The sequence below is a fragment of the Dendropsophus ebraccatus genome, chromosome 1 (assembly GCF_027789765.1).
Source record: "Dendropsophus ebraccatus isolate aDenEbr1 chromosome 1, aDenEbr1.pat, whole genome shotgun sequence".
Lineage (NCBI taxonomy): Eukaryota > Metazoa > Chordata > Amphibia > Anura > Hylidae > Dendropsophus > Dendropsophus ebraccatus.
In genome coordinates this window covers 173,365,223-173,390,346 of record NC_091454.1, presented here as the reverse complement: position 1 = coordinate 173,390,346, position 25,124 = coordinate 173,365,223, and the positions used below count along the sequence as shown (strand labels likewise).

At 39.4% G+C, this 25,124-nt stretch overlaps 1 protein-coding gene across 6 annotated transcripts in view; it reads right to left on the bottom strand.

Moving 5' to 3' along the window:
- NTRK3 (neurotrophic receptor tyrosine kinase 3) overlaps positions 1–25,124 on the bottom strand; it is a 480,773-nt gene that overhangs the window by 103,090 nt on the left and 352,559 nt on the right. For all 6 annotated transcript variants that reach the window (XM_069984884.1, XM_069984865.1, XM_069984863.1 and 3 more), the window contains one exon: positions 23,412–23,600. In XM_069984884.1, coding sequence (XP_069840985.1) covers positions 23,412–23,600 — 189 coding nt within the window. The remainder of the gene's footprint in view (positions 1–23,411; positions 23,601–25,124) is intronic.

Here is a 25,124-nt window from a genome sequence, read left to right as displayed (position 1 = left end):
AAAACTACGGCCGTAGTTCTCGCCACAGAACTACGGCTGTAGTTTTGCGGGGTGGGACATAGCTTTATTTTTAATGGGATCCCGGCTGGAGCGTACACACATCATATGCGCTCCGGCCGGGATCCCGTGCGGCGCCAGAAAAATCTGACATGTCAGTTTTCTGCGACCAGAATTCAGTGAATTCCGGCCGCAGAAAGACCTGTCAGTTCACACAAAGAAGCAAGCGTATAACACCATCCATTGCTAGGTGTTATAATACGTGTGAACATAGCTATTATCTGCAGTACAGTCACAATGAGTTTTATAAGAAACAATGCAAATCTACAATGTACACATTGACTGGCAATAGTCATTAAAACCATTAACCTGAAGAGAGCAGCAATACTAGACAAAGAACATGGACAAGGTGGCTCTGTGCCTGGTAAAATTCAAAGCCGCTGATGTCATGTTCAAATGGGGTCATGATAGGATCCCAGAAATCGAACCTAGTACTGACCACATATTGATGACACATCCTAGAAATATATCATTTATCATGAGGAGAAGCTCTTTAAAGTATTATGTCATGATGTTTTGATGGACAATAAACAATACAACCACTTTGGTCCCTCAGGAATTCCTGCCCGGGTATTGTGTAGTTATGATCAGATTACTCTCACTAGTCATATTAGGTATAGGCACATGAAGGGTTATGAACATGTTCCTTCTGATTCATACTGGTGGCTATAACACTCTGTAGAGACCCTTTTAGGTTGGATTTAGTAAAAACCCCTTTATTTTGCTTCTCAAAAAGATATGTCAATAAAAACATGTATTTCCCTTTGCCAGGTAAACACATGGATTAGCTATAATTAGCTATAGCAAAGGCATTTATCTTAATAATGATAGTGATGGGATTGAGAAGGCAGCGATCAGACACTGCTTTGTGTAGATGTTTTATTATGGACATAACTTCTCCTCTCATAACTAGTGTATGGAATAGCTGGGACAGGGGACATTGAAAAGATGAAACCAAAATCCATACCAATGCTTATACAGGGGCGAAGAATAATTTTCTTTTGGTGAGTTTACCATCTAATTCAATTACTGTGTTAATGACACCTACACATATTTTAAAACAGTTATTTGTCATTACATGACAACCATCCACTCAATGTCAACAGTGTGTGGACCTAGCCTTTCTTTGTGTTTTCAATCCATTCCTGGTTTTGGATGGAAAACACTGAACAAAAAGGCCTGGTTCACACGCTGTATGACACCAACCATTCTGTGACCCAGCTGTGTCACAGAATGGCCGGTGTCAGTGAAGATCATCCCGGTCGGTACTGCAGTACTAGCTGGATGAACTTCATTTATGTTGAACTGGGATGCGGGCGCAGTCGTGTGTGCCCACATTCCACATCACCATAGCACAGAATGGAAAGTGCGGCCGGAGCCGTACTTTCCATTAGCTGAACTGACAATTCTGTGCATCCGCCATTTATTTTCAATGCAAAGTATATTTTGAATGAATCACAGCTGTTGCTGCAAATTGCAACAACGGCCATGATTAATAAAAAAAAATACATTGTGTGAACTTAGCCTTACATTGCACTGTTTTTGCACATTTTCCATTTCAACCAAATATGCAACAATACATCCTGTGTGAACATTGCCTTAGAGAAGTTGCCAGAAGCTCCACAGTGCTGGCTTTTCATATGCATTCTGACTATACCCTTTTTCAAATCTTCTCATCTTTTGTCACACAGTTGACTTTACGAATCTTGTTATAGACTTACTTTAAAAGAGAAAAAGATAAAACTTTCAAATTGTTCAAAAAAAAGATGTAACTTTTCGGCAGAAACAGTAATACATTATAAATATTTTGTGCTGTCATATATATTTCAGAAAAAAATGGATTAGAACTCAGCTTTTTGTGCATTTCCTACTGAAAAAAACATCACGTTGATTGGTATTTTGACCAAGTGCTAGACTGATGGAAACCACTATGGCAGTAATGTAGAATTGCTGATATTATTAATACCCACTTCTACTGAGAATAGATCCAGAGCATTGTGTTAATAGAAGGATTTGAGTTTCCTAGACATAAGGATATCTTTAATTCCATTTAAAAAACATGAATGCCACCTAGCAATACGGCTCATTCTAAATCTCCAATTATAGGGGGTGAATAGGAAAGGAGTAGAATTTTTTTTTATTATTTAATTTTTTTTAAATCCACCTATCTGAGCAGGATATTTCTTTCTTACAAGGTCAATCCTTGCATGTAACATAGGGAAAATTAGAATATGTTGTCACAATGTAACTAAATGCTGTGAAAGCCCTGGATATCATTGAGAAGTGCAGCAAATGGGATTTATAAATAGGTACAAATGGGATGGGAAATTTCACCACATTAGCACTTACGTCAATACACTTATGCTGATAACTGATTGTTTGCCAGAATATGAAACAACAGCTCTCTATCAGGGCAGAAAATGTGTTTTTACTGTATTTATCAGTCAGTGGGCTTCACTCCTCATAATGGCATAGATAATAGCTGAGCATTACACAGAGTTTGACTGCACAGTGAAAAGAACCGTACTCACTGCGAAAGTAATGGCAGTCACGTCTTTTACTTAATAAATACCCTGTTTTACAGCTAATACTGTCGAGCTTAAAATAAAACAAATGTTTACAGCAATACGAGAAATGAAAGATAATTATTTTTTTTACAATTGTTGTTACAATTCCAATTTCGAACATTACTTATTTTTGCTAGTAGCTTAATAAATATGTAATTTTATCCCAATGTTACCCTTGACGCTGAGACATATGATAAAGCTAGCCATATTTCCCATGGTTGCCTACCAACCTATTTCTTTATCTGCGCTTTGATCACATGACTATTATCCAGTGATGTCATAACATTTACCTGGCACAATATGATGACTCAAGCAGATTTATTATGATGTCATCTGATTTCACAAGTCACAAATGATTACACACGTACAGTGAAACAAATGATGATGCTACATTAATTAAACAGATCTTGTAGGGTCCCCGGTGCCCCATACACTGGCCCTAGAACCGGGTGAGGACAACAATGTTTTGATGTGTTTCCTATATACTCTATACAATGCTAATGACTAGTATGCTGCATCTCTGTGCACTCATGCTGTCAATGAAGTCTGAGTATGTAGAAGGACATGTCAAGTTCCATGTTAATAGATACTAGTCACATCCATATAGAGTAAGTGCCATTCAACGCTATTTATTAACTCTATGGGGCATCAAAGGCTTTTTTAAAGGGAGGGGTGTTTTGCATCTAGATCAGAGGATCTAGACGACTGGGGTCTGAGACCTGAGGCTCATCATCTATTTACTGTAAGACTAAGTTGGTGAAGATGTGAGGTTGAAAATTATGTCAATAATAGGAGAAAAAGGCAAATAACAATAATAAGCAAAAGTGTTACTTGTTGTTCTAGTTCATGAAACTAGACCACACTGTTCAGCCAGATAAATACTTATCCCTTTATTCATGTGTACATGGCTCTAATATATTTAAAGATAACGGTATTTCATTTAAAAACTTTTCATTTAAAGCATTACTGTTGTCCGACATGTCAAGAGTTAGTGATCACAGATGGTCTCACTGCTAAGACCTGTTGAGAGCCTGAGATACAGCCAGAGGGGAAGGGGAATGAACACGTGAATGGCAATGTGCTTCTCTCTCAGGCCTGACTGAATATACGTATATTATGCGTTATAGACTGTAATAAAGCACATAAATTGGATTCCATTGACAACCTGAAAGAGACATGTGCTACTTGCGCTGTATTTTGGGCCTCAAGAGTGAGACCCACTGCATTCAGTAACTTTTGTTGTATAGAATTGTATGTGGGGTCCAGTACTCGTGTATACAACATAATGTCCATAGTAGCTTGTTGTAAGCTCATCTTGTTAGCCGGCTTCTTGAATTCCTCTATACATAAAATAGAAAATCTAAGTATATGTTGACTCCATGCAGCAATCTCGGTTCACCTGAATAAATTAGACTCCAATCTGCGGGGTCTGTATTAACATTATTCTACTCTATAATGCATGTACAATCAATTGAATGTTCTACTGGCTTCCCAGTTACCCATAAATGCTTTCTAACCATGACCGCAACCCCTTCTTGTACAGTATTGATCCCAGGCCAATTTAAAGAGATGTTTTTGACCACAATGCAAATACAAAACGCCGTTGGAGATACTTACACAAAGTCAACAATGTTCTGAGTCTGTAAAAGCTTTTTTCTACATTAATGATTCAAGAGTCCAAACCCAACCACCAAACCATGTAATGGGCAGAACGACAGCTATCATTGTTTGAAGCCTTTCTGCTTCCATTTGTTTCAGACAGTAGTTTGCCACAGTTTAACCAACATCGTTTTAACAAGATTATAATTGATTTCTTTTTACTTAAGGCAGGAAATGGCATTTTCTACAACCCATCTTGTATACGCAAGGGGAAATGGCTGAAGAAGCAGCCGGGCTTAGCAGCTGTTTTTATCATATGTGGAGGAAGACAGTTTGAGCTTCTTAGCATTAAAATCTATTGAGGATTAAGCATAAACTCACAATAACAGTTGTTGTATTCTCAGGGGCAAATTAGATATTTATTTAGACAGAATGCAAATAGCTGATTCATTGAAGCCATATTTATGAGATTAAACAGCAAAAAAAAAAAGTATCTGTGCCATATCTATGTAATTAATGCAAGTACCAAGCAGAGTAATGAGCTTTAGATGACAACAAGAGATTCACAATTACAGGGAGAATGCTCCATGTATTGTACACATTTTTCGCAATACAGACTATTCATTCGAGGTGTAAAAACATAATAGCAACATAAATATATTAAAGTCTTTGGATATATCGCATTCAAATGTCAGTTTCTAATATACAGTACATATTATGTAATTTACCAGTATGGTGCTGGTGTTCACATGATGTAGTCAGGGAAAATAGAGCTATGCCAATATAATTATGCTTCCTTTCATCTTTCAGACTCTTTCTGCATAAGGTCCAGTTGACATGGAGTAAAACAGGGGGAATCCCGCCAGCCTCCATGTCAAACAGCCTGTCTAGGGGAGGGCTTGCGCGCCTCCTCTCTCTACACCTCTCCACTTAAAGAATTTGCATGTCAATTGAGCACCAGTTTTACTCTGCGTGAACTGGCCCTATTTGTCTATACATGGACACTTTAGAGGAGATACAGTAATTAAAAGTACCTGCATAAAAAAATCTGGTGTATTTTGGGCAACAAAAAACGTGACTCTCACCATTTTTGAGTAGATACTTTTTTAACGTTTTAGTGCTTTGTTTGATAAAAAGGGGCCAAGCTTACTGGAGATTGGTGTGCTTTTGGTAAAAGAGGATTTGCTTAAATGCACAGACAAAAGACAAGCCTTAGGGCTGCATCCAACTTCTTCAGACACTGGGATTCAAACCCCGAGGATCAGATTTGAGCATGCTCAAGTTGCTCAAGAACAACCCATTCCAAGATCTTCTTGTGTCTGACAGTTCATGGAATTTAACAGTATCACCAGATGACCCCCCCCCCCGCCCCCAACAACACCCATCACGTCACTCCAGCACGTCATCAGCTGTTAAGCCATGATTGGCTGAGCATAATAGAAGACATCTGGGGCTTATGTTATGCTCAGCCATTCAAGGCTGAGCAGCTGATGACACGCTGAAGGGGGGCTGACATGAGGGAGGGCTGGAGCAGTCAGGCCGGCCTCCTAAAGAGTGACGTGATCGTCCCAAGAAGGCGTCTGGGGTCGACAGTGATTTCGTGAGTATACAGTATCACACTTCCAGGTCAATGGACGGGGGATGGAAACATGGGGAAGGGGGCCATTCACATAAATAACACCTATTATAATGTTGTATAACTTTGTAATGTGTGTTATTTAGTGAAAAAAGGTTTTATAACACATTACCCCTTTAAGGATTGTTAGTCAGGCCAACAAATATGCTGGAAGCTTGTTAAGTATGAAGTCTAGAGGCCTGATGCCTGAGTGTACCTGATTAAACAGCATAAGCATGGGTCAAGTAGAGCTGAAGTAGAGAGGTTGCAAGAGTAGTTGGATAATACATCTTTGTTGGATTACCCTTTCGCTAAGTTTGGATGTCAGCTATATTAAGGTCTGTTGGCTGTGGTTTAGGATGATGTTAAAATAGTAATATCGCTAAAGAGTTGTAGCCATTTAGCTTGCTATATTAGTTGTTTTGCAAAGAGTCAGAACTTGCTGATATCTTTGTCTGCCTTACAGGCTTATTTATCATATGGCAACACATGAGGCAATATCGGTGGGCATACCTACTGTACAATTTTTGTCTAGAAGCTTTACACTAAGCCTTGTAGAAAAAGACAAGTTCTTAAGATAGTCACCAATCACTGCTTACTAATGATATTTATGATCTTTGAAGAACATAGACTTCGGGGGAGATTTATCAAATTGGTGTTAAGTAGAATTGCCTTACTTGCCCCTAACAACCAATCTGATTCCAGATTTCTTTTCTCTAAGAATCTGTGGGAAATGAAAGGTGGAATTTGATTGGTTGCTAGGGGAAACTAAGACAATTCTACTTAAAACCAGTTTGATAAATCTCCCCTTTTGATTTTTAGCGAACCTGTTTTATAATGACATGCATTGTTGATGGGTTAGAGTGGTTTTATAGTTACGGGAAAAATCAATATAATACTATAGATTGTACTGGACAATGGTCATCAATGTCATTATGAGTAAATACTTCTCTCCGAGTGATCAAGGAGTGATGCTTAGGTCATAGTAGACATTTCTAAATTGTCTTTTGGCTTCAAGCACTTACTCCAAAGCATGAAATTATGTTAATAAAGGATAGTTTACATTAACACAGTCAATCTTTATAAATAGAAAGGGTGGGAAGCACTTGAGAATGTATGTTTTACAGACATGTGTGTAGATGAAGTGGTTGAATTCCCTTTAAATGTTGGAGCCATTACTTTTATTTAACAGGAGTCATAAAAAAACACGTAGAGGCTAGGAAAGATAAGGAATTTAAGGACAATTAAGATCATGCTCTAAAATATGACATGGGTAAATCAGACTACAAATTCAAAGTGACAGGCCCTTTTAAATAACTGTACACTAGTTAATTATAAACTACATATATTCTACGAATGACACAAGTTCTTCATTTGTAGGATTTCACTGAAAATATAATAAAATTGCCAGGTTTCTCAGAGAGAGGCAGCATTACCTCTATATACTGTATACTTCCCTACACAGGTCTGATTTTAAATAGTTTTAAAGGAACACAATGGGTAAAATATATAGCGGTTTAGCATAAGGTAGGGCCTGGACAGAAATGCACAACACAGACACCCAAAGAACACCAAAGAGCAAATCCTTGTGTGCGGCCTTACACCAGTGATAAGGAAACAGTTCTCTATGGGCAGCAATGATAATACGGGACTTATTCAAGCTCAAAAGTAGGTAAAAAAATAAATAAAGTTCGGCCATGCATGAGCTTGCTTAAGTCTCTATAGGCAGAGCTGACAATGTGGGAACTATCCTTTTTTTTCTTATTACTGCCTTGCCACATAAGCCCCTTTAACCCTTTCCCGCACGAGGACGTAACTGTACGTCCTCGCGCGGGTGCGGGCGTTCAGAGCGGGGCCGCGCGGCGACATGACAGCTGCATCCGATTACCAGATTCAGCTTATCCCTGGTGTCTAGTGGCGGAGATCCCGGAGGAGCGATCTCCATGTGTGCTGCCGGCCGGGGACCGCTCCAAGATGGCGCCGTCCCCGACTCGGCACTCGTTTACTTCCGTCTGCAGCAGCCGGAAGTAAACTAGTGCCTATTCCATGGATCTCTGCAGCATATCTATGCTGCAGAGATCTCTATGAGAGATCAGTGCACTTATACTAGAAGTCCCCTAGGGGGGCTTCTAGTATAAGTGTAAAAGTTTTTAAAAAAGTGGTATCGTCAATAAAAAGCCCCCTCCCCTAATATGAGTCAGAATCACCCCCCTTTTCCCAGGTTATAAATAAAAGTAAATAAATAAGTAAATAAACAAACATGTTTGCTATCGCCGCGTGCGTAATCGCCCGAACTATTAATTAATCACATTCCTGATCTCGTACGGTAAACGGCATCAGCGCAAAAAAATCCCAAAGTGCAAATTTGCGCATTTTTGGTCGCATCAAATCCAGAAAAAATTTTATAAAAAGCAATCAAAAAGTCGTATATGCGCAATCAAGGTATCGATAGAAAGTAAACATCATGTCACAAAAAATGACACCTCATACAGCCCCATAGACCAAAGGATAAAAGCGTTATAAGCCTGTGAATAGAGCGATTTAAAGGAACGTATAATTTGTTAACAATGGTTTGAATTTTTTACAGGCCATCAGATACAATATAAGTTATACATGTAATATATCGTTTTAATCATAATGACTTGAGGAACATGCATAACAAGTAAGTTTTACCCCAGGGCGAATGGCGTAAAAATACATTTCCCCCAAATAAAAGAAATGCGTTTTTTTTTTTTTTCAATTTCACCACACTTTGAATTTTATTCTGGTTTCGTAGTATACTTTATGCAAAAATTCAGCCTGTCATTGCAAAGTACAATTAGTGACGCAAAAAATAAGGGCTCATGTGGGTTTCTAGGTGGAAAAATGCAAGTGCTATGGCCTTTTAAGCACAAGGAGGAAAAAATGAAAATTAGCTTGGTCCCGAAGGGGTTAAGGGAGTATCCCATGAGTACTGCTCCAGTCAGCTACTACAGCTCTACTGGTCTCTAAGGCTCCATCCATCACAAAGATCCCAGTATCCCAACATCAGTGTGATATGTATAAAGCCCAAAAAGCCTAGAGGTGAGCACCCAATTTATGTACCTAATATCCTAGGGACCAATAGCAGTATCACACGAAGCATCGCCTCTTGCCTGTTTTTCTCTTTTCTATGACAGGCATTACACCAGGCATTGTTTTTTTTAATGTTGATCACTGACTACAAATATTCCACACAAGAGATTTGTTATATTAAAAAATGTAGCAATTACTTAGATCAACTAACTGCATTATTCATAAGCTCAAAATTAATTATTATAATATCAATGTTAATGCTGGAAAATTGTAATAAAATCATATTAGCTCACCCCTTCCTGCCTCTCAGATTAGAAACAAGGGCTGGCAGCTGGCAAAAGGAGCATGATTTTATTCCATCTGAAAAGTCGTGATGCTCTATAGGTCAGCCTGCTTTACACTTACAGCATAAAGCTTTTAAGATCTTTTCAATGACATTTAATGTATGAGTGTTACCATAAAATGGAGTTAATGATAGAATGTAGTGTTAGATTAGGGCTACACGGTTCATAGTGTCAGGTTACATTGTCTTATAGATTCTTGTCCGCACAATCTTTTTGGGTGATAATTGGCAGGGACAATGGGAACAAGAAAATGGGAGGTTGTTCTGTAACTTAAGCAGTATGGAAAATGACTATATAACTGCCATATGACTACAGCTCTGCTAAAATCTCCAGCCCTGTTATTGATGGGGCCATTCACACATTCACAAAAAACTGTGATTGGCCTATTATATGGTGCAACATTCAGTGTTTTACACGTCTTTTTTTGGCCGTTCGACGGCCGTCTTTGTGGACGTCCATCATGTTGAGGTCAAATAATGTCTGTTATTTTGAAAATACGGACTATATTTGACCTCAACATGATAATAATAATAATAATAATAATAATAATAATAATAATAATAATAATATTTTTTATTTATATAGCGTCAACAGATTCCACAGCACTTAACAATTCTAGGGGTACATACATAGACAAAAATCAGACATTAAAGAGATCTACATCAGAGATGAGCAAACCGGGTTCGGTCGATCCAAACCTGAACGTTTGGTATTTGATTAGCTGGGGCTGCTGAACTTGGATAAAGCTCTATGGTTGTCTGGAAAACATGGATACAGCCAATGACTATATCCATGATTTCCCCATAGCCTTAGGGCTTTATCCAACTTCAGCAGCCACCGCTAATAAAATGCCAAAAGTTCGGGTTCGGATCGACTCGAGCATGCTCCAGGTTCGTTCATCTCTACATATATATACATGATCGATGTCCACAAAGATGGCCGAAAAAAGACGCTATGTGAACCTAGCTTACTGTAAGTAAGCACTTGGTCTTGTAGATCAACACTATTTTATAGTGTGAGGGGGCTGCACAATTTATTGCTGGATTGTTTATGTGGCCCTTTGCTTATATCATTAATCAGCCACATATCCCCTATTACATGCGGAGATATGCAGCCAACAAACAATGAGTTTTAACAAACCAAAAAAACAAACAAAAAAAGCAGCAGCCAACAAACGATGGTTGGACTATGATCACTTTGTATAACAGGGCCCAAAGACTATGTCTATTTATTTAACTTTAAAATATGTTATGTTTATTTTTAATGTACCATATTTTCCGGCATATAAGACAACTTTTTAACCCCGAAAAATCTTGTCAGAAGTCGGGGGTCGTATACACCGGGTATGGTCAAGGGTGACCATTTAAAAAAGACAGTTGACTCACCTGGGCCTGTTCCCGGCCTCCACGTGTCTTCTTCTCCATTCCTATTCCCGGCGCAGCCAGTGTGACATACACTGACTACGCCGGGGATGCCCGAAGCTCTCCCGAGCAGCCGAGCATCTAATCAGAGATGACCAGTCGCCTTATATGCCGGAAAATACGGTATATATCTTTTTAGATGAAGACTAATATGGTGGCCATTAGAGTTTTTGCACAGGTTGTCATTTACATCTGCTAGGCAAACATCTTCAGCTGATGCTACACCTATAATGAATATCAATGCCCAAAAGGAATTATCACAAATTTACTACCAAAAGTAGAAAATTATGAAAATCTTTATTAAATACTATCACAACAAACAACATAAAAGCAAGACTTGGGGAGGTGGGAGGTCGTGTTACTGGGACAGATCCTGTTATTATAAAGTGCTAGTGCATCATTACATACAGCAGAAATATACGTAATAATGTGCAGGTACAGCAAGATATCATGCTATCAGTATGCTGAACAAATCATAGACCATATTGTTTATATAGATGCACAAAAGCTAGTGTAGTAATATCAAACCCTGTGTACCAGAATAATGGCCCCCACCTTACCACTTCCTGCAGGACATATAGCAGCTGATAAGTACTAGAAGACTTCAGATTTTTAATGCAAGTAAATTACAAATCTCTGGCACTTTCTGGCACCATTTTTTTTTAAACTACCCCTTTACTGATAGAGGATCTGAATTTCTCAGCAACTGTATTATAATAAATATATGGTGGTACCAATGTGATTTACTGACCTATGCTTGTATTTTGCTTAGCGTAAACATATTCTGCAGCAATGTACACAGATTAAATAGCTCATATCAATAATCCAATTGGCACATTTCCCGACCTTTAAAATGGCTCTAATTTTCAATTTCAGTTGTCCGAAAACCTTGTTTAAATCTCTTATTGACAGCTCAATGTTGCAGAAAGCACAAGCCAACAGTTCTATTGCATATACAGCATTGTTATTCAGCCTGCACTGTTCAGTTTTCTTTTAATATAATCTTTTCTGATTCGTTATGCAGGCTGCATTCAAGAGCAATGTGTTCTTAATACATATGGGACCAAAATCTTTATATCACTGTCCTGAGTTGAACACAACTGGATGTATACAGTACATCTGGCAACATTATACATTCAGCTCATCCCACTGCTAACATGACAAGCCTTAACAATCAACAATGTGTACAAACATAATTCGACTTATGGCTGTCAGCCCATCCATGTTTGCTGTGACATTCTCTTAAATGTTTCCCTGTCTGCTTCTATTTACCCACATTAGAAAGATTTCCTCTTGGCAGTCCGGAGGGACAGTTGACAGTCCAGGATTAGTATCTGGCTCAAGCATAGACTTTAAATGGAAGAGGCCTGAGCCATTGGCTGATTTCATGAAAACTTGACCTACTGACTCAGGTAACTAGCACCTTGGGAGGAAATAGACTATAACATAATATACTAAGGTAATATCAAGGATCGGACCTCTAACATAAGACCTCAAGTTGATCTAATAACCTTCATTTGTTGCTCTTCAGCATAGAGAGGGTAAAGAGGGTTTTGAGAATTTACAACTTTGATTCTTTCACCTTAAGAAATTCTAAGAGCCACAAAATGTGACAAAAGAATGGTTGTTAGATTGCAGCAGCTAGCCCTGTATATGTCCAGAGATTGACAGTTGTGTTGACTTTGCTGTTTTAAGTGATATCTCCTCTAACAGCCCTCAGGAAATGTCTCCTCCTGCTGGGATTGAATGTGTTCTTTACGATGCAGCATTGATCCAGTCTTACATCTAATATTTACAATACTTGTCATGTACTGATGCGATTAACATTACCAACATTGTGTTGTGGATAAAAAAAACGTATTCTTCGTCTCATTTATGGATTGGTTAAGAGTGGGCAGGTTTTGTACTCTTGGAGTTTTCTAAATAGGCGTTACGTTTGGTTTGGAATTGCTATTTTCAAAGAGCAGAACATCTTGACATTGCTACTTATACTATGGAGGGTAAAGGAAGCCAGGAAACAAGTATGTGGTTGCCCTTAATGAAGCGGATTCTACAGTTCAGAATTGTTTTCTTTTTTTTTTCTACTTTAATGGTTTCGACTTACAAGCGAGTAACAACACAACATTTCACTCGCATTCAAAAACACCCTTTCAGAAAGCAAACTGACAGCGAAAGCTGCTGATATTTCTGGAGTCAAGAAAGCTAACATTAAGACCTGACATTTAGCAGCACTAATTGCTTAATTTCCATGTAGAAAACCCCTGTGTGTGCTTTATTTTAACTGTCATTGATTCCACTTCTTCCAGGCACAACAGCCACGGCCTTGTGAAATTTGCATGCAAAATGATAACCCGGCCGCATTTATCTGTTTTTACCGCTGACAATCTGCCATTGTGAAATTTGGCATAAAATATCCCGCTTCGAAGTTCTGCACATGTCTACACACAGGGAGGTTAGAGAATATTTATGTCCGCCAACATATATATTCTAAGTTTATAAATGCTAAATATTTAATATCAAATATTTACTTCCTATACTGAGCTTAAAGAGTGAATGCCACTAGGTGCTGTGATGTGCTCTCCACAGGTTGGTGTGGAGAGACCCAGCTTGCATTGGGAGATCGGGTTGCAGCTGGGTGCTTCAGCAGCTCATTTTATCAGTGAGGGGGTCAGTACCTGGATGACAACAGGTCAAAGCTCAACAATATATGTTAAAAGTTTGTAAATTTGTTTTCTATCAGAGTTTTCTATTAAGCTTTCTTTTTCCCATATTGTTTATCCAGGTATAATAGTCTTCCACAGATTATTATTTTTTTTTTAATTCTACAGCAGTGACCAAGTTCTAATTAAATATTCATGCAACGGCAGAAAAATTCATCTATACTAGCGTCTTACAATACTTTGGATGTTTCTAACACATCCCCACTACTTTATATCATTTAAATTCAGGCAATGTAAAATGAATAATACTTTTAATTCAAGTTACCTGTCATTTATTTATTAGTTCGAACTATGTGTGCTCCAGCTTTAGATGTATGCATTATAAATCAGCTGTGTTCCTAGACATTAAAAATGCATCCAAGTCATAATGTATTATGCCAAAAACATATTTATTAATGCTTAAGGTTTCAATTTCACTCTTTCCTCCCTAGAATACAGCTGTCTTTCTTTATATTACAAGCCTCCTGACCTGACAGTACCAGTTATTCTGCCTGGAAGTCTTTGTTTCTGAAACTGTCACCTGAACAATACCTGCTGCTTCACAATGTGCAGGGTAGAATAAGGACATCTTATTAGTATTTACCAAGTATCATTTTATTTCCAATTGACATTTGTATAGCCTTACATAGAGGCTGGTCATATTGCTGTGTTTATGATAGACACATGTATGGTGCATTCTATAGTTCACAGGGTTGAGTGAGCACTAAACTGCTCGAATACTTATTGAGTCGAGCAGTTTTCAATGCTCAAGTGCTTGAACCCTGTTAAAGTCAATGGACTTGGACTTTTAACTAGGTGCCCAATGCTTGACATAGGGAAGGGTGTCTCGTTTACCTGAAAACCTCAAAAATAATGGAGCCATCATGGAAATGGAATGGGAACAGCAGAACAATCATTCGTCCTGCCCCCCCTCCCATCCCCACAGACAACATAGAAACACTTGGCCGTGCTGAATGTTCATGTGTGTGGGGAATATGGGCAGCGGGCAACCCAATCATTCTGCCATTCCCATTGTATTTCTTTGATGTTTCCATCACTTTCTGAGGCTGTCAGTTGTTAATGGAGGTGTAGTTTAAGTCAGATGTGTGTTCTTTTTTTTTTTTGGCAGTATACCAGTTCTAATACTGTACTGGGTTTCGGGTCCATTTTGGGGCCTGGATCTGCGCTGCAAAAAACAAACAAGCAAGCCAATATACAAGATCCACAGATCCACTATCTGGAATGAAGGGGTCAGTGCAAATGCAAACAGGTTATGGACCATTGCGGGTGCACATTCGTAGTCTTATCCATAGCTGTGGGACTGTGGTTATGGGCAGGCCTATGTATGTTTGAATCAGCCATAGGCAATGTTCACACAATGTAAGTTCCGCACTAATCATGGACGTTGTTGCAACGGCCATGATTAATATGGAACTTACGTTGTCCTGAAGGCTGAGGGAATCCTGGCCGGAGTGTATACATAGTATAGTATACATAGTATACACTCCGGCCAGGATCCTTAGCACTGCGAGAAATGAACAGCGGCCGCAGAAAACACTGTCAGTGCACACAATGGAGCGTGCGGCTCTGGCCGCACGCTCCATTGTGTGCAGTTGGGAGTCCTGATGTGGATGCGCATGCATGAACCCGCATCAGAACTCAGCGGCGCTAAAGATAATACGGCAGGTATTGCAGTACCGCCTTGGATGATCTTTTCTGAGACCCAGCCGGTCTTATACAACGTGTGAACATAGCCTAAATGTGCATTTAAAAACTACAATAAGTGTTGAAATATAAGTGCCACTGTCAGCATTTGATAATGATCAGTATCTGCACTGTAGCATTACATTCAAAGGGTAATATGGTCTGTTATGTGGTATCAGATGGGTCCCATATTAAAAATCATTGCATGCTTCAGTGTATGATGCATTACGTAGCTATTCTCATCTCCACCATGTCTACAAGTTATGATATATCAAAGGAAGAACTGAAGGCTTCTCAGAGCTGGGACTAATGTGTTCTGTGTTTCTTCGCTCTGGTACCCACACCATTAAAGGATTATTCCAACTTAACGTAACTTACCTAGTACCCATCTGAGGTTCTGACTACTGGGCACCCCTCTCTAGAACAGGGCCCAGAAAGCAATTGGAGCACTCAGTTTTTAAACTACCAGTGCAGTCTTTAACCAAAACCAGAAGTGGATCCAGCATGAATAGAAGTTCTTCCTTTACATTTCCCATTTGTGTTAAATCCACTCCTAGTTTTGGCTCAAGAACTGCAGTGGCAGTTTTCAAACTACCTCCCTGTGTGATAGCAGCCCGAGGCTATGTTCCTAGGACGTCTTTTTTTTTTTTTAATAACTCAATCTATTTGAGGCTATGTTTGAACACCTTTTTTTGACGTTTTGCATCCTTTTTTGTTTTTTTGGGACAGCCATCATTTCGGCAGCAAGAAGCATCAGCTTTATGCAAATTACAACTGTCATTTGCATAAAATCGGAGTGTTTTGTCGCCAAAATGACAGCTGCCAAAAGAACAACCTAAATGTTATGGATGATCGGTATATATTTACAGAACACATAGTATACCACCACATGTCTAAATAATTTGACCCTTATCAATATTTTGGGGGAATTTATGGTTTTTATCCCATACCACTGAATGTAATATTTTTAGACCTTACAAAGACAAAGTCCAATGATTGACGTATTCTGGGAAGAGCTGGCCAAATTATTCCTTACAATTACCAACATTCTATAAAACTATTAAACTGTCATAGAAGACATCCAATGTATCTACAGCTCAAAATATTTCGTTTTTTTTTTTTTTTTTTTACTTAAATAATTTTTTCCTGCTATATTTTTCTTCTGTTCTGATGTCTAAGTTTTTGAAGGGAATTGCTGTAGAATAAACTATTGGCAAAAACTATCTCTTGGCTTGAGCACTGTACTTTCAAATGTTTCTTGATCCTAAATGACTTGTATTTATCAAAGATTTAGCACATCTTAACCCCTATTTCCTGTAAGACATTATGGAGTGTTTGTTTTGAACAGTGGTGCATACGATTAATGAAAGGTGTACAGCTGCAAAATCCTTTGTGTATTTCATGTATCAAGAAATGCTATTATTCACAGCTGACAAAACACAACGTACTATGAGCTGATCAGCAAAGGCTCACTGGCTTTTCAACAAACCATTACGGCCAACCTAAAACATATCTTATTAAAAAAGAAACAAATGAATGTCAGAACATCCTTGTGATTTCATATTCTATAGAGTTTCCTTTTAATAGGGTGAGATTTGTATACAGCTTAATACTTAAAGGGGTATTCCAAGATATTTTGACATTTACTCTACAGATTAGTCTTGTAATAAAATTAATTTGTCTCATTAGTTTCTATTACGAATTTTGTCTCTTTCTCGCAATTTTTACATGAGTCACGTGGTCCTGTGACGTCACCGAACCGGAAGAGTGCTGACTTGCCGACTCAGCCGGCCTCTAGTTAGTTATTCACTTAGCAGGCTTCAGAGCCTTACAAACGGCCCTCCCTGAGCACGGGAAGTCACATGACGCCCTGTTCCAGAGCAAGCCTGTCAGTGTAATCACCTCAATCCTCCCGGCCCCCCTCCCTGTGTAATGATTGCAGACCCCTCAGCTCCGGCCCCCCTCTCTCTGTAAATCATTGCGGACCCCCCGGCCGCGCCCCCCCCCCCTCTGTAATGATTGCGGACCCCTCAGCCCCGGCCCCCCTCTCTCTGTAAATCATTGCGGACCCCACGGCCGCGTCCCCCCCCCTCTGTAATGATTGCGGACCCCTCCCGGCCGCGTCCCCAACCCTGTGTAAACATTACGATATACAGATCACTCACCCCCTGGTGTAAGCCTGTTGCATCGCTGGACCCGATTTCGGTGCCTTTTTCAAGCAGCTATCCTCAGCTGACAGGCGCTCTGTGTGAGGCAGGAGAGATTCCTTTCCTGCTTCGTACAGAGCGCCTATAGATCGCCCAATACAACTCAGCTGACAGGCGCTCTGTACGAAGCAGGAAAGGAATCTCTCCTGCCTCACACAGAGCGCCTGTCAGCTGAGGATAGCTGCTTGAAAAAGGCGCCGAAATCGGGTCCAGCGATGCAACAGGCTTACACCAGGGGGTGAGTGATCTGTATATTGTAATGTTTACACAGAGATGGGGGACGCGGCCGGGAGGGGTCCGCAATCATTACAGAGAGGGGGGGACGCGGCCGTGGGGTCCGCAATGATTTACAGAGAGAGGGGGGCGCAATCATTACACAGGGAGAGGGGCCGGGGCTGAGGGGTCCGCAATCATTACACAGGGAGGGATTGAGGTGATTACACTGACAGGCCAGCTCTGGAACAGGGCGTCATGTGACGTCCCGTGCTCAGGGAGGGCCGTTTGTAAGGCTCTGAAGCCTGCTAAGTGAATAACTAACTAGAGGCCGGCTGAGTCGGCAAGTCAGTACTCTTCCGGTTCGGTGACGTCACAGGACCACGTGACTCATGTAAAAATTGCGAGAAAGAGACAAAATTCGTAATAGAGACTAATGAGACAAATTGATTATATTACAAGACTAATCTGTAGAGTAAATGTCAAAATATCCTGGAATACCCCTTTAAGTTATGTTGACACATATCTACATGAAATTCATTTGCCCTTTTGACTGTGCTCTGAGATACATGTATAAAGGTATGTCATGTGGATTCTTATTTATGTATGTCAATCATTAAATAGGCACTATCTATATGGGCACTATATTTCAGAAAAAGTCCCTCCGTTGGTAAATGTTATTCCTAACATATTTGTATATTACCTTATTAACCCCATCCCACCGCTGCACAGTAAATTAACGTTGCTTCAGCCTATGAATTGTATCTTTATAGGCTAGTCATAATATGACACAGAAAAGTAGAGAAAGACACCTCCATATATGTGAAAGAAAAAATTAAAAATGCAATCCAATATATAGGTTGGTAGAGAAAGATTCAGGATATCTAGTTTGGAGGAGAAAGATCCTGGATAAACTGTTATTGTTTATTCTGTTCTGAGCTAAGTAGTAAAGTAGGCAGTCCACTCAATGATTGACAGCTTTCTCTAAAAGCACACTTTTTTTCACAGATGGCTGTCAATCACTGAGTAGGACCACCCACTTGACTACTTACCACAGGTTTGCATGAACAAATGTTCATGGAATATTTTACACAAAACTACATGTAAATTTACTCAGCTTTTCCTGCTCTATAACATGATGATAACTGTCAGGTTTACCTGTAATCCCATAGCAGAAAAGGTGAAAACTCAACATGCTACACCTATCTGCAGATGTAACAGAATCTACATCTTGCGAATGTAGCAGACTTGGCTTGCGTTATCCCAATGCATTGCTTTGAATTAACAATCTATGAGGAAGCTGCCCTTCTTTACCACTTGTACTATATGTGTAAACTCAATGAATGCATGCTGTCAATGTTCTTCTAAAAAAAAAAAAAAAAAATTGTCTTGGATTTAGAAACCCAGATATATTCTTTTCCTTTTATAACTCTCCAATTTTCATTGCTATAGTCATAAAAATACTACTACTAACATACAAAAGGTGTGTCGGGAGGGGGGAAATGTTCTAACAAAGGACTAAGTTGACCTTTGTAAATCCAATTTCCATGGCAATGACCAGAACTGATTAACTGCTAATTGTCCCTCCTGCTTGGATAAGTGACATCACTCTTTAGTTTTTAATAGCTTAATTTGCTAAGATCAAGGCAAGGCTAGGGTAGACTGTAGATCACAGCAGATACAACATACTTGTCCTCATGACCCCTCTCTCCAGCAGTACACTAATGACCGCCGCCATAGTATGAGTGAAAAATAACGGAGACACTGAAATTGTTCCAAGCTGCTTTTATCCCAACATCAGTATCCATAAACCTGTTTTCAAAATTTCAGATCTGGCTCTATTACGCTGAACTAAGTGGAAACAAATAAGCATCCGTCATCGTATGCCATAAGCAATTTTTGTTAGCATAGGGTGGACAGAAATCTATATCACGCCAATGTTCTATTAATAGTGCATCGAGGAGTTGTTTTTCACTGGTTGTAACTTAGTAACATTTATTGACATGCCCTTTTATGAAAAAGAAGCTGGTAAGCAGAATAAATTGGACCAATGCATGCACAAAGACTGGAAAATTTAATTTAGAACAAGAAGGAGAACATTGAGAGTGATATGCATTATAACTCCTCTATTCAATGCTTCACCGGACAGCTGAAACTTATAGCATACATCAATGTGATTTTGCGCCAGTCCAATGGAAGGCTTTGTCAAGAATACACATCCTGATTGCAATCAATTCTAAAAATTATAGCCAAAAAAGTGTCAGTTCTTCTGCTAAGTGTTACTGTTGTTAGTAAATAGAAATATAGGCCAGCAACTGACAAAGCTTCCTATTCACTTTGGTAAAATAGAAGTTCAGCGATTACCTCTCCCTGTGCCTGCTAAGTGCCACACCACAGACTCAGGGACCCTCTTTGGAAGACATGTTAACCTGAGTTACAATGTTGCCACAATTCTGGGGAAAACACTTGACTAGAGATGAGCAAACCGGGTTCGGGTTCAAATCCATCTGAACCCGAACGTTCGGTATTTGATTAGCTGGGGCTGCTGAAGTTGGATAAAGCTCTAAAGTTGTCTGGAAAACATGGATACAGCCAATGACTATATCCATGTTTTCCACATAACCTTAAGGCTTTATCCAACTTCAGCAGCCACCGCTAATCAAATGCCGAAAGTTCGGGTTTGGATGGACTCGAGCATGCTCCAGGTTCGCTCATCTCTACACCTGACCCATCTGATGGATTTCCCCATCAGCCAATCAGTGACTGCAGTGGTAACTCAGAGCCCAGCGGGGGTCCCAATGCGGCAAGCCCCTTCCCCCTTTCGACTGACAAATTTTATCACTGGACTTTTTCTTTAAATGTTTGCAAGTACGGGGTAGCACAATAGCTCTGTAGCAAGCATTGTGCTGTGCGACACTGTGGTTTTGAGTATAAATCTGACCAAGAACAACATATGCAATGTCTCTATGTTTTCCCTGTGGCTTTTCTCCATAGGGCAGAAATATACCTTGTTTCCCTGAAAATAAGACATCCTCTAAAAAAAAAGGCATAGTGGAGGATTTACAGGATAGCTTAAAATATGACATCCCCCGAAAATAAGCAATCCACGAAATCTTAGACCCCCGCCGCCACCAGGGTTATGTCTGGTTATGCTGTTTTGTGATAAAAACTATTGTACAATATATACACATATATTGTACAATAGTACAATATACAATAGTACAATATTTTTTTTTTATTCTTTTTTTTTTGTTGTTCAACAATAATTGTGAATTCTCCATGAAAAAATAAGACATTCCCTGAAAATAAGACATAGTGCCTTTTTGGGAGCAAAAAATAATATAAGATACTGTTTTATTTTCGGGGAAACTGTACCACACTAATTGCTAATATGACAAATGGATTTGTGTGTTTAAGATAGGGACACAGATTGATAATTCAAAATATGTAGTCACTTTGTGACTATTGGAAATAATAACAATTAACTATAAGCACCTACCCCGAGCCCCTGAGGTTGTTGTACCAGTGGTCACTGCTACAGTACTTCCTGGCTTCTGTTGATGTGTTGTCTTCTTAGGAAGAACCCTGCGCAGCCAAACACTGCCCACAGTGGTTTCCCATGTTAGTCAGTGATTGGCTGAGCTAGCATTTCTTATGGGGAAGATACATCGCCAGAAAGAAAGGGTGAGGACCAGAAGCAGTGGCATGGCAGCTGCAGTGGATGGGGGTAAGTGAGTATAGCTTTCTTTTTATTTTCACAGCATCCCTAATCATATGTAGGGTATGTTCATGCAACATGTTTTTGTGTTAAAAATAGACAAATATTTATTTTTTATTATGACCATAACTGATAATCATGAACATACCCAGAAAGATAAAGGTTTATCTTTTTTTTTTCTTTTTTAAATCTCCAGACAACCCCCTTAGCATCAAGAAACCCGATGAAAAAGTTTATATTTAAGAAATGTTTTCATGCTCCCGAAAGCCCTATAGAAATTTAGTGTTTGTTTATTTGTGTTCAAAGGGACATTTCATTTCTATCATGGGGCATTAAAATCTTCCATATTGGAACTGGAACATGGCCCTGAACATGAATAAATGAATTTTTGTAATAAATGCTATTTTTTTTATTGGACCTTCTGGAGGGTGAAATATTTCTAGATATTGGTTACAAATTACTTTAGAGCAAGATTTATTTTTCTGTCACCCCCAATGTGTGCACCGTTGCAGCAACTAATGAACACCTTGTGCAAATGTTATTTTTATTTGTATGGAATTAAAAGTTGAGATACAGTATTTTGAATCATTCACTGAAAATCGAGAAAGTAGAAAATAATAAGTTTCACAGTGTTAAGCAAGATCAGTAATGACCCCCTACTCCCACATTGTTGAAAAAAATTATCTATTTGTAATTTGTGTAAAAAGCAAACATATATCTTCTAGATCTAGACACCTTCACATAATTGTTGACATTGATTATATAGTGCTACTATTACATATGCTACTAAAATCCACTGTTGAACACCATAGAGATGGTAAAAATCAGTATGGTTCTTTTAGAGAAATTTTAAAAGTAAAGCAGACAGTAAAAGTAACAAGAATATGTTGATAAAATGCAGTAAGCAAAGATAAATGAATGCAGAAAGCAAAGATGAAAGTGAAAGTCTGTGGCCTAATTCAAGATCTTAATGAGAACGTGCCATTGAATATGTCTCCTGTGACCCACAAGAACTCTTAGGAAAGTTTCTTTCTCCATATGGCCCCTTGCCTCATAGAATTCGACCTTAACAAGATGGGGATGTCTGAAAGAACTTTGAGAGTTTTTATTGGGTTAACTAGATTAGTTTCTTCTCAACTAAAAGAAGAATTTAAAGTTTCCTTGCTTCATAAACACTGTGGTCAAGCTTTGTAGAAGGATATAAAATGTTATATGTGTCCTGTAATAAGGCAACTGGAGCATTTTTGAGATGTTGGGCCAAATAGAAGGTTACTGGTATACTTCAAGTCAGCTCTATTAAAGCATATATTTAATTGTTATAAAGACTTATTTGGTATACTTTGTACTGGTTATGGTTTCATAAACTGGAAATTGTCATTGTAACAACCAGTTTTGGGATCTCAGCAGATACAGTACATCATTGATACTTTTTGTGCATTATAATGATCAGATGAATCTTTAAATGGAGGCAAAGGGCTTACGTGAAAAAAGGAACTTAAAAATACAACAGGGTAATATAACATCCAATGACATATCAGGGCTGTGATGGGAATGAAACATATACAGTATCCTTTCTGTTACTGAAAGAATCATTGTTGCTAAGTACAAGCACTACCCGAATATTGGGATCGAACTTAAATACAGATGATCAATGCTGATCTAAAAGCATGCTACTTCAATAACCATCCATTTTGGAAATTTAAGAAACTAAGAAACATAGGTAGCTCTTATTCCATCTTTTTATCAGGTTTTACTTAAAGTGGGTTCTAATGAATTATTAGGCCCCGTTCCCACTGAGCAAAGGTAGCGGAATTCCGCGACGGAATTGTCCGCCGCGGAATGCCGTTAGCCTCCCGCTCATAATGGGAGTCTATGGGAGGCGCGCGCTGCTGCTCTATACGCGCTGAAGAATGAACATGTTCATTCTTCAGCGCGGACAGGGCAGGAGCGCGCGCCTCCCATAGAGTCCCATTATGAGCGGGAGGCTAACGGCATTCCGCGGCGGACAATTCCGTCGCGGAATTCCGCTACCTTTGCTCAGTGGGAACGGAGCCTTAAAATGTATCCAATTTAATATTTGGAACACAACACATCCACAAACACATGACAAAACTTATACCTCAACTACCCACATATGTAAAATTTACCTAATTTACCCTAATTTTTCCTAGCGGCTATGCTATCAGCTCTATATGAAAAAATGTCATACTTACATGTGTCTGGCTTGTGACAATTGTGGCCTTGACGGAAATACTGTGGATTTTCGATAACAGGGATCCGGGTCATTCCAATCACGACTGTGTCTGGACCAGCATCTAAAGAGTTTGGTGTTGTGATGCCATGGTTAATATGATGGAGGGGACTGGCAGAATCTTCTTCTCCACTAATCACAGCTACGGGACCTTTAGAATATAAAAAACAATATACTATTACCCTCGATTCACACGTTGTAAGAGTGCGGCTGTATTTGCGGCTGTAATTGTGCGGCGGTATTTTTGGTGGTTCGTGTGTATGCTGGGAAGTATAGGATATGCGGCTGCACAGTGCACACTATGTATGAATCTACGGCCCTATCGTAAACGGACCCGTAAAAAATGAACAAGACCATTATTTGCGGCTGGACATGCGGCCGAGGATTGACAGGCGGTCCGTACGGAGTACTTCAAAAATAGCCGGCAATGATGCCGAATGCCGATGCCTCTAATAGTTACTATATTAAATTAATCAAAGACATTTTATTTGTAATCAAGACACTTTCGTTGATCAATAATTTATTTCTAACGAATCCATCATTTTGCAATTAAATATACTGTTAAAAAAAATAGATATATAAATAAATGTATATTTATCTATATATTTATTTTTTGACAGTATATTTAATTGCACAATGATGGATTCGTTAGAATTAAATTATTGACAAACGAAACTGAATTTATTTCCAAGAAAATGTGTTTTATTCATTAAATATTAATTAGTACAGGAAGCTCTATAAGCCGGTAATTCATATGCCGGCAATAGAGCATTCTGTACTAATCATCACTTTACTTTAATGAAAACATCAAATGTTTCTTCTAATTATGTTATGACAATAACATTATTAGAAGAAACATTTAGAATTATATGTGCGCTCAGCTGATTGGCTGATCGGCTGAGCGCACATATAATGAGCCGGTCCGCAGCACAGTGACTTCATTGTGCTGCGGACCAGCGAAGAGGACACATCGGGGTGAGTATAGAGCTCTCCCCACCCCCTCCCCGGCACTGCACCCCTCCCAGCAAGGAAGGGGGGGTCAGTTAACCCCTTCCTTGCTGGGATGGGTGCAGTCTGACATCAGTCTGGCCCCCAGGGGGTTAAGGGGGATGCAATACATCCTCCCTTAACCCCTTGGGGGCCAGACTGTAAGCAGCGATCTGTAAAGATGCTGCATACTGTAAGGTGCACAACACCGCTCACAATGATGGGTGTTGTGCTCCTGTTTGTGTGTTTTTTGTGTGTTTCTCCCTTTTTGTTTTTCAGATATCGGTATCCTGTGGATTACGTCGGATTCCGTGGACTACGTCGATGACCAGCGGTTGTTCTTTGAATTTTTTAAATAAAATGGTCAATGAGGGGTGTGGGGGTGTTTTTATTTGAATAAAAAAATTTGTAAACTTGTGTCTTGTCTTTATTTCTTTACTTTTTAGACTTAGTAGTGGAAGCCGTCTAATAGACGGAATCCATTACTAAGTTGTGGCCTAGTGTTAGCCGGTATAAAATGGCTAACACTAACCCCCTATTATTACCCCAGTACCCAATGCCACCAGGGGTACTGGGAAGAGCCGGGTGCCAGTGGTCCCGGAGCGTCAAAATTGGCGCTCCTGGACCGGGCGGCAGCAGGCTGGTAAGATTTAGGCTGGGGAGGGCCTAAACCAATGGCTCTTCCCAC